This window comes from Phaseolus vulgaris, chromosome 11 (assembly GCF_051622355.1).
Source record: "Phaseolus vulgaris cultivar YP4 chromosome 11, ASM5162235v1, whole genome shotgun sequence".
NCBI lineage: Eukaryota > Viridiplantae > Streptophyta > Magnoliopsida > Fabales > Fabaceae > Phaseolus > Phaseolus vulgaris.
In genome coordinates this window covers 6,432,541-6,444,075 of record NC_143508.1, presented here as the reverse complement: position 1 = coordinate 6,444,075, position 11,535 = coordinate 6,432,541, and the positions used below count along the sequence as shown (strand labels likewise).

The window sequence follows — 11,535 nt, the reverse complement described above, 5'->3', positions numbered from 1 at the left end:
ATGGATTGGTGGATCCGGAATATTTTTTTAATGTAAAATACATATTTTGAATTACGGATTGGTGGATCTGAAATTTTACCAAAAGTGCCAATTCAAAAATTTTCCAGATTTTTCATAATCTATAATGCAAAAAAATAAGTACAGTTGAAATGCATTTTAGGGTTTTAATAAATAATGGGGACATTTTGTTCTTTGCATAACATTGGGGTGCAGGAAGAAAAATGTAGGGGTGCAGGAAGAAACTGTCAAGAAAATTATGGGGTGCAAAAAGAAAACGGCTTGTTTGGTTTACTAGAAAGAAAAAAAAAACTGCAAGAAAAGGAGCGGGATTTCACTTATACGATTCAGTTTCAAAAGAGAATTTTGATGGATGGTGTTTTGTTGGGTAGTCCACACTATTCACAAACGGGAAGGGAAAGAAGAAGAAGAAGAAAGCAGATTGGGACATTTGAAATTCAATTTGAAAAGTCCCAACGCCAAAAGGCAAAAGCCATTGAAGACACTGTGCAAAGTGGACCTAATAATAATAATCACATTCTGAATCCTGAATCCCAATTCTCACCCACTTTCCTTGCTTGCTTCAGTGTGTGTGCAGAGAAACGAAAGGAAATGGAGAACAACGCGGAATCTGAGAAACCGAAAGGGAAAGGGATTCCAATTCACGGAGGCAAGTACGTGCGCTACAACATCTTAGGCAACTTTTTCGAAGTCTATGCTAAGTACGCACCTCCTCTCCAACCCGTTGGTAGAGGCGCATACGGCATCGTTTGGTTCGTTCTTCTCTCTTTCGCTATTTTCTTCAATTAATTCAGTTAATTAGTTAGTTGATTAAACTGTTTTTGAATGATTTACCAGCTGCGCCACGAATTCGGAGACCGAAGAAGGAGTTGCGATTAAGAAGATTGGGAATGCGTTTGACAACAGGATCGACGCAAAGAGGACGCTCAGGGAAATCAAGCTTCTCTGCCACATGGAACATGATAACGTGCGTTTTTTTTTGTTGTTCGGTGATTTTTAGAAATAGAAATAATGATGATTTGTGCATTTTTGTTAACGATGCTTTATTTGGTTCGTGTTGCTTTGTTATTGTGCAGATAATTAAAATTAAGGACATAATTCGGCCAGCGGAGAGGGAGAATTTCAATGATGTGTATATTGTGTATGAGTTGATGGACACCGATTTGCATCAGATTATACAGTCTAATCAGGCTCTCACTGATGAGCACTGTCAGGTGAGGAGTTGCGTGGTTTTGGTTATTGCTGAGTGGTGGTGGTGCTAACTAATTGTTTGGAATGTTCGTCAGAGGAGTGATTGAGTGTGTGGAACTGCGTGAGAGTTAGTGGGGGTAAAAGTTTGCATTGGTTTGGTATGAGAAGAGTACGGCGACATGAGAGTGTTGTGATTTTTAAGAGGTGTCTAAGACTTAGCTTCAGGGATAGTGATGAGATTTTTATAGTAACAATATAAGATAGTGAGAGTTCATATTTTTTTATAGTATATTTGATCTCTTCTTTGGTGCCTCTGACCTTATGAATCAATTTACATGAGATTGTTTCAGTTTAACCAGTAATTTCGCGTTTGAGTATATAAATGCAGTAAATACTAGGAGCTAGCTAGAGTTTGTTATTTACGGTTGTCTTATCCAATTCGAGTAATACTGTCTCTTGGGGAGGATATCTATAATGAATGCAAAAATATGTGGAGATATTTGTTGTTTTGTTTGTGTTGTTATGACTGCCACTCAATGCGCATCTGTGGTGCGTACTAGTGTTTGACGTGGGAAAAAGGTATCACGTGAAGGATACACGGAAAGTTTTTATATAAAGTTCCATACGCGACCAAGCCTTTTATAGCGATGAAGATAAGTTTAATTCATCCCCTGTCCCTGTTTCTCTCCAAATAGTGATGACTGTTTCGTTCAGTATGGTATGGGAGGAGAATAAAATTTAATAGAATGTTTCTTCTCATTTGTTAATGTAAGCTAACTCCCACCAAGAATTTAATCAAGTAGTAAGATATGAAGTTTGTTTTTCTTAAATAAAGTTTCGGGTGTGACTGAGTGTTGTGAAGAGAGTAAGTGCTAGGATAACTTGTAAGTGAGTCCATTGGCTCATGTTGGATTAGTTGGAACTAATTTACTTCTTGATATGAAGGATTTAAGACAAAAGAAAAAGAAACCTAACTAGTTGACTGATATTACAAAGTTGTTTTAATGCAAAAATTATCAAGAATGCTAATGAGGAGATGGAACTGTTAAATTGTTCATTTAGTGCTGTTTCTGATTACGATGCCATCTATTGTTGCCCGAGAACCTTTAAGAATTTGGTAACCAGTATCAGATGTTCTGATGTTTTTTTCTTTTTGAAACTGATTACGGTGGAAATGATGCTTTAGCAGATATAACTGATTACCAGCACACACTCTAGGAATTACGATCCACACCGGAGGTGATTTATCTTGAAAACTACGGTCATGTTGACTTCATTTTAAGCTTGCCAGCAAAACAAGATCTTTATGACCCTATGATTAGTTTTTTCAAGTCAAGCGAAAAATTTACACTAGTATGTAAAGTTTGCTTCCTTCCAGCACGATGGATGCGATACAAGTCTATGGGTCCATAAAGCATTACACTTTCTGTAGAGTTAAAATGTTAATATTCTGTGGGTGGAGTCCACTCGACCTGCATTTTATGTGTAAAGAATTTACAGATCTATAAAGTTTGGCATTGCATGGTCATATTTTGCCATTTAGGTCTGCCTTCAGCAGATTGGTAACGCTAAGGACGTTTATCATAGCAAAGACAAATGTTGAAAACGTTCAGTGAAAAAAGTTGAGACCAGTCAATGTGCTTCTAAAGTATATTATAATGATTAGGAATTTTTTTCCCAGCTGCCACCGCTTGCGAACCTTACAAATTTAAGTTTAGTGTTATATTTTGAACGTATAGATCTTGATTAGTATCAATGACATTTATAGTTTATAAAACTTAAACAGTGTTTTCAATGTGACTGCAGTACTTTCTATATCAACTCTTGCGAGGATTGAAGTACATACACTCTGCAAATGTTTTGCACCGAGATCTAAAACCAAGCAATTTACTTCTCAATGCAAACTGTGATCTCAAAATATGTGACTTTGGGCTTGCCAGAACAACCTCAGAGACCGACTTTATGACAGAATATGTTGTCACTCGTTGGTACAGGGCCCCTGAATTGTTATTGAATTGTTCAGAATATACTGCTGCTATTGATATTTGGTCGGTTGGTTGTATTTTAATGGAGATAATTAGAAGGGAGCCTTTATTTCCTGGTAAAGATTATGTCCAGCAGTTGGCCCTTATAACTGAGGTATTTGTCTTCTCTCTTCAATAAATAGTTGCATGTTGAATTGCAGAAAAGTTTTGGTAGGATCCTCTTCCTCTGAAATGTCTTTTAATTAGTATTGATAGTTAATGCAAGCTTCCAAATGATGAAATCTTGATGAACAAAGTCCTCATAATTATCTCACAAAACAGTTACTAGGTTCACCAAATGATTCGGATCTTGGGTTCCTCAGAAGTGATAATGCAAAGAAATATGTTAAGCAGCTTCAACATATAGAGAAGCAGTCTTTTGCTGAGCGGTTTCCTGATACGTCCCCGTTAGCAATTGATCTTGCTGAGAAAATGTTGGTCTTTGACCCCTCCAAGCGAATAACTGGTATGTCTCTTTTTGTTTTAATAACCCATTAAGTTTTGGGTAAAATGTGTTTAGATCCCTCAATATTTAGTCAAAATTGGTTTTAGTATACAATTCTTCAAAACCATAATTTTAGACCTTGTATTTCCAAATGTGGTAGATTTTGTTCTCAATTCTATACTTCATCTTGACTTCACGGTAGACAATCCACCACATTTCAGATGTACAAGAACCAAAACTACTGTTTTAAAATGGTGGGAACTAAAATCAATTTAGATCAGATCTTGACCTAACAGACTAAAGCACGTTTTACCCTGTATTTTTATCTTGTTCTTTCATTTCCTTTTAAGTTTTACTTCTTTTCTATGGTTTGCATAGTCGAAGAAGCCCTGAATCACCCATATATGGCAAGTCTTCATGAGATAAACGAGGAGCCCGTTTGCCCAACTCCTTTCATCTTTGATTTCGAACAGGCAACTCTCAACGAAGAAGATATAAAAGAGCTCATATGGAGAGAGTCTCTAAACTTCAGCCAGGAACAGATGTTGGAATAGCCTCGGACCTTGGCAAAATCGTTTTTTCTATGGAATTTCAGTATTCAGGTTCGGAATTGGGTGGTAAAGGTTATAGTTCTATCAAACATGTTATAAATTGCTTTATTAGGTTTGGATTGCAAGTGCAGCATGTGATTCTGTAATCGAAGTGGTGAGGGAGATAGGTTCTCCCATTCCAGTTGTCTTGATTGGTCAACTTTATTTTTCCTTTTTATTTCTTGGAGAGGATTATGGTACCCACAAAGCGTTGGTGCTTGTTACGCATAAGAGGGGCATATGCTTCCAAGGCCTAAGCCGTTGTCTTATTGGCGTTGCATTGTATAAATATCCAAATATAATAGTTACACAGAAGTTATTGAAGATAAGCCACAATATAGTGGTTTTTATTTTTGGGTAGTTATAATAGTGGTTTTGTTTCGTTATTTGCCTTTCACTTTTGAAATTTAGAAACACTTCTCTTGCTTTATCTGAACTTTGGATTCTGAGAATTATGGATGTCCCGGCTTTCTAGTTCCACTTGCAGAATTTGGCTCATTAAGTTGTGAAATTCACTTCGGAAGATAAACTTGAGAGGGGTAATTGTTGTTTGTAAAACTTTGATAATTTCAGTTAAGTTATTTTGCAACACAATTTTATTATAAAATGACTTATTTTTTAATTGATGATTATTGCTTTACCCTTGGTAAAAACTTAACTTTGGAAGAGATGAATTCATAATGTGCTGCAATTTACATTGAAACTCGATTTTATGTAGATTCTTCTATTAGAAGAATTAATGTTAATAATTGTTGTACAATTGAATGGCAGGAAGCTTACTTACCATTTTCTTATTTGACATGATACATATAAATATACTTGGTTCATGTTATATTTATCTATTCACTAAACATAAAAGTGCATGGCATAGAAATATTCAAATTAAATAGTTTACTTATTATTGTTATAGTAAAATAGTTTTTGTATTGTATAATATGACTGAAACTCAATGATATTCATAATAATTCCCCTTTTTGTTTGCCACTGGACTTTGGTTTCACCTTGTTGCCTCACTCATCCCTCGTTTTCTCTTCTTCGTATCTTCAATTTTTCATAACAACGTTCTTCTAATTTTGTATTTCGCAATTTGCTCTGCCCCTTTTCATATCTTATTCTGCGTTTTCTGATTGCGGAGATGACGAAGTTTAAGAATCACACAGCTCATAACCAGTCAAACAAGGCCCACAAAAATGGCATCAAGAAGCCCAAGAGTTAGCCACACTGAAATTTTTTCACTTTTTAAAATGTTTAGGTTCTCTTCTATTATGCGGATATATATATGCTTTTTTCAGTTTATTAAATTGTGCCTTTTTTAGATTTTTTTTTATGCGTTTCTACTGTTGGCAATTGGTGTAGATGGACCCAAGTTTCTGAGGGTAGGCTAGGAAACACAACAAGAAGAGTGGGGAAACTGCTACCGAGGAAGACTAAAGTGGTGCCACTTTCTAAGGGAACCTTTTTAGGGGTTTTTAAGCATTGTTCAGAGAATGGAGTACTTCTATAGTTTTGTTTCCGTTGAAGAAGACCCTATAATTTTTTTATCAAATGGAATGAAATTTCTAAGTAGCTTAATAAAATAAAAATTTATATAGTTAAAACGCTTAAATTTGAAAATTATATAAAGAGTTGAAATAAAGAAATACGTACTAAAAATAATTTGATTCAAAAAGTTTATATTTCCTTATGAAAGTAGTGATGAGAAGAAACACATATTAAAGATCGAAAATGAAATCAAATGAAAGAATTAAAGAGATAAAATGAAAGTTATACAAAAACATGTTAAATAAAATGAAACGAAAGAAGTAAATGAATATATATTTTTACTTGATAAACTAAAACTAAGAGTTTTAATAATTATTTAATATTTAACTTTTTTTGACAATATTTAAATAACAGTGGTTAGAGATGTGTGCGGTAATTTTTTTTAAACAAAAACAGTGACAAACTAAAACTAAAAATGAGAAATTAGGTGTTTTTGGATTGAAAAGATGATTTATGAAGATTTGAAAGAGGACATGTGTAAGGATTTTAGAGGATAAATGATTAAGTATGAGAAAGATGTTTGAATTGAGAAATGTTAGAGTTAATTTGAAAAGATGATTTATTATGATTTATTGAAATTTGTGAATGATTTGATGATTGAGTGAATTTAGAAATTTAGAGATATAAAATATAAGTTTACAAATTTATTATTATTATTAAAAAATATTTAAATAGTAAGTTTATATATATATATATATACTTATTTATTTTTATCTTCGATTCTCGTTAACAAGTCTGACTAGAAGTAAATAGACTTAAAAAGAAAGGGAGTATGAATGATGGTGATGCATCAAGCCACCATGCCCACAAAAAATACCCATTATAAGGAATGCTTATATTTACAACAAATGTTTGTCCAAACTCTATATTCTCCCATTACTTAGGACATTACAATTATCAAAATCTAACAAAAAAATATATTAAAAGACATTTAATATCCTCCCATTTTTAATTATAAACATATTCATAACAGCCATTTCTATTTTTTGTAATATTTAAAGCAAACAATAAATTAAAAATATTATAAGTAGAAATTAAAATAAAAAATAGAAATTCCCTAAACTTTGAAGAATTACATTCACTTCACTTCTTTTCTGGAAGTTATTGAGAGTTGAGACAGAGAATATGTGGACTCAAGGATACTACAATGTTGGTTCTTGTGGTCTTTAGTGGCCTCATGCTTCTTTGAATATTATTATCTCAGCAATAGTATCTTTTAAATATTATAATTGGATATTATTTCTAGTCATGTATATTCCTGAGAATATTGTAATTGGAGTGTGGTTCTTAGACATGTTTAAAATATATGTCTAGTTAATTTTGTTGTATTATATTAAATCCTTTTTAAATTTCTAAATAAGCAAAATAAAAAATGGAAGTCATGGTGATGTTAGAAAATAACTTCATGGTATTATAACATTTTCACTTTTTAGGATGAGAATAAAAACCATTTAGAAGGAATGCAACTATTTTAGATATAAAAGATATCAAAATTTTTTTTTTTTTAAGTGTTCATTCTCATTTGCATATTGTTGGAAATCACTTTTTCATTCTCTTGGGAATTTCATTTTGGAATCTTATTGCGATATTCACATATATTGTCAATGTTTCAATTTCAAGTCTGTTGATATAATATCATTAGGTTTAATCATTGCATTCGACGTATTATACGTTTTGGAGTTCGGACTCCATCATGATTATGTCATTAAAAAACACTTCAAAATGTTTAAGGAATAAATTGTATTTAAATTACTTTTGACCTCAACTCCTAAGCGAAGTTATCTAACGTATCAAAACAAATTCCTCAAGAAAAACTAATGACATGAGAGTTTATCTTTTTAAGGACAAATTCGTGAGAGCTCAAATTCAAAAGATGTATAATGCTTAGATGGTGATTCTATTTATTTTTATAATAATAAATTCAAAATTGATATTAATAACATTTTTATTGTTTGATGATTAAATCTTATACTAACAGTATATATTAAACCCTTTATTCAAAAGTTCTTAGCGGAATTTATTACATTTTCATAAATTTTTAAATAGATTTTTGGTCAAGTAGACTCGATTTTAACCTTTTTATTTAATTTATTAAAGTAATCGATTATTTTTCAATTTGAAACTCGACCAAACATGCCACCACTTATTAATTACTATTATAGTTTTATTAAATTATATAAACTTAATTATAACTTAGAAAATTGGATAATTTGAATTTTAGTCTGGGATGTTGTAAATTTTCTGATATAATGAGTGAAATAATGCATATTTTGCAAAGAGTGAACAATTTTTTTTATAAGTTAAGTTTTATAGTTATCAGATCTGATCACTTGGACCGGTTTATTTGAGATCTGGTGGGTAGATTGGAATCAATATAAAATTGGCTAATTCTCCCTTCATCATACCAACAACACTGAAAAAAAATATCTATTTTATTCTTATTTTTTATATTTATATCCACCACATAATTATGGATATACAAATACGGAACTAAGAATGTGTCTTTCGGATATAACAATTTGCACTACAATAATGTTTTTTAGATACTAAAATTCAAAAGTTATTTTTTTTATTCCGGATGCAAAATTTTTGAAAAAGATGATGAGTGCAATTTGAGGTTTAAAAAATTATGTGCAAGGAGAATTAGCCTATAAAATTTGATGATTTAGTTTATCCAATTAGGGTTGATTTTTTATTTTTCAATATATATATATATAGATATATATATTCATTTTTTTATATGGTTACCTTTTATGAATTTGTGTTATAAGTAAAACAATTATTTTGGATATTAATTTTACTTTATGACATTTGAATCATATCATGAATTTTATAGGTATTATTTCATAAATTATAATTTTATATTATATAACACTTAAAATTTTAAGTAATCGATAACAAGATTATATATATATATATATATATATATATATATATATATATATATATATTAGTATGGATGATATTATTTTCCTGTTATAATAGGTAAAGTAAAGTTAGTTGTTTATCAAGTGAGATAATATAGTTAAAAATAATATTAAATAATACATGTCATCAATACAATAATTTTATTTTGTTTTATAAGAATATTGATAAATATTTATTATAAAAAATTATCTTTTAAAAAAAAAATATGTATGTAAACCTGACAAATTATATATGAAAATAAATCTGAATGTAAATAGGATATGGGTACATTTACATATGAAAAATTTGGAATTTTTATATAGGTATCGTTATTTATAGAATAATGCGTAGGTAATGGTTAAGGGTTTAGGTAATGATTAAGCGCATTATCCATAATCTAATTGCATACGTAATGCATATATAATGAATATGTTAACCTATGGAAACATTATTTGTATATAAGAGATCATAGACTAAGTAAAAACAAATTCATATGTAATTAGTATAAAAAATTCATATGTAATTAGTATAAAGGAAATTGTTATTTAATTAATTTTTTTTAAATTCGTATGTAAATAATCCATATATAAACTTTTTTTTATGGACAATTCATATATATATAAACTTTCATGTAAATAGTTCATATGTAATTTGTATGTAAATAATCCGTATTCATATTTGTTTATTATTAACATAGACAAGAAGGATTCGAATGGTTACAACGTCCTATTGACATATTTATAAATACAAAATAATAATATAAATTATAAATGAAATCAACATACCAATATTATAATTAATACAACATAATATTTACAATCATCAACTTTTAGCAATAAGTATTAAAAGAGAAAATTAATAATTCAATAACCTTTATCTAATTTGGTTAATCTTAATGAAAACTACAAATTTCATGATGGAGATCCCATATCGACTAGAGATGAGAACCTTTCATTGTATATAAGTGGGTGCAAACCTCACCTTATTAAGTCGGTTTTATGGGATTGAGTTAGACTTAAAGTTCACTTCGTAATACTTCAATCATTATCATCAAATCTTTCTTCTTCTCTATCTTCTTAGGAATCATTTTCTTTAAGTTCCCTTTTTTAGTGTCCACTTCAAAATCATTATCTTTAATTCATCTTATCAAATCCACCGCCAATAAACATCAACCTCAAAATTTTGTTTAATTAGTTACTTGCATGTACTAAAATAAAAGTTGATACGAAAACCTCATTTAGTTTCTCACCATATAAAGTCTTATCTTATCGATTTCCACTCATCCAATCATGCTTAAATATAATTGATACGAAACTTAAGTGAATAAACTACAACTCCCACAAATACTTCAATTTTTAATATTATATTATATTAAATATATATTTTTAATATAATAAGTTATCTAAAACATATTTATCTAATGTGTCAATTAGATTAATCGACGGCATACTTTTCCAATCATAATGCATTTCGCTATTTTTTAACAGTTAATAATAATTTCATTACTATTTTAAGAGAAACATAAGCTTTGGTGTTTCTATGTGTATGTAACTTTATCATTATTTTATTTTGTTGAGTAAATTTAACTACCGTTATAATTTTTATTAATTTACATATTAATATGTATATTCATTTTAATATATATTTATTGACATTAATTTTGTTTATATTTCAAATATTATTTAAGAAATTTAAATTTAAGATAAAGAAATTGAAACCTGTTAGGAAAAGAATAATTAGAAAATATAAAAGAGAGAAAAAAAGCTTTGAAAGTTAAAGAAATTGAGCCGAAGAGTGTAAAAATCGCTCGAAGAGTTATTTCGAAGAGATGAGCCAAAATAAAAAATAATAATAGTATATTAGAAATAAAATTTGTATATATTTTTTAAAAATATTTTTATATAATGTTATAGATTAATATAAAAATAATGATTAAATCTTATGTTAATTTTTCTGTTTGGAGAACAGGCTTTTCCGTAATTTGGTTAATACTTAAATGTTAGATCTCAATGCAAGTTATAATTTTCTTAATATTACGTAATTCCCAGTTTTGTTCAAAAGATCATTAAATTTTTTTAAAAGGAAGATAAAACTAATCGGTTTTGTTTTGTTTATGAATAAAATGGATAAAAGTGAAACGATTTTTCATGTTCTTTTTATATAAAGGGAATATAACATTTTTTCCGTTTTATTTGAATATGAAAAAAAGTAAAAAGACACATTTAAATAAAGTACACACATTTTAAATAAAAATAAGATACACACATTTTAAATAAAGATAAAAGTAATATAGTTATGAGAGATTTATTTTTGGGTTAAAAAAAGTATATTTAAATTGAACTCAAAGTCTCCTTTATTCTTTGCTTGCACCAAACGAAAGAACAATTAAACTTTTTGAATTTTCCTTACCCTTTTTGCACGACCCTTTTATTTTCCTGTGAAACAGGTGAAACATAAAAAGGATAAGTATACGATTTTTTTTATTTTTTTTTCAAGAATTTTAAGCAAAAATATTTTATATTTTTATTTCTTTAAAAACAAATTTTTTCTTTGAAAAAAACAATATTTTCCAGTAATAATTTTTGTTCAAATTTTCACAAAAAGGTGAGAATCTATTTTTTCTTGAATTCAAATAAAAGTTTTATTGAAAAAATAATAATTTTTATTATATTATTTAAGGGGATAATATATTAAAATAATTTTATTTTTACTAATTTCTTTTCATAATCCTGGTATTAATACACATTATTTATCGTGCACTGGTAATACTCAACATATAAAAGACCTTTTTCTCTTACCATTTAATTAAAAAATAAAG

At 29.1% G+C, this 11,535-nt stretch overlaps 1 protein-coding gene across 1 annotated transcript; it reads left to right on the top strand.

Annotated features, from left to right (window-relative positions):
- The first annotated feature begins 350 nt into the window (after positions 1 to 350).
- On the top strand, positions 351 to 4,654 carry LOC137826514 (mitogen-activated protein kinase homolog NTF6). The gene is made up of 6 exons (XM_068632499.2): positions 351 to 770; positions 856 to 985; positions 1,095 to 1,232; positions 3,016 to 3,348; positions 3,516 to 3,699; positions 4,057 to 4,654. Exons 1-6 carry the CDS (start codon positions 367 to 369, stop codon positions 4,230 to 4,232), a joined length of 1,365 nt encoding a protein of 454 aa, XP_068488600.1. The 5' UTR covers positions 351 to 366; the 3' UTR covers positions 4,233 to 4,654.
- The last annotated feature ends 6,881 nt before the right edge of the window (positions 4,655 to 11,535 follow it).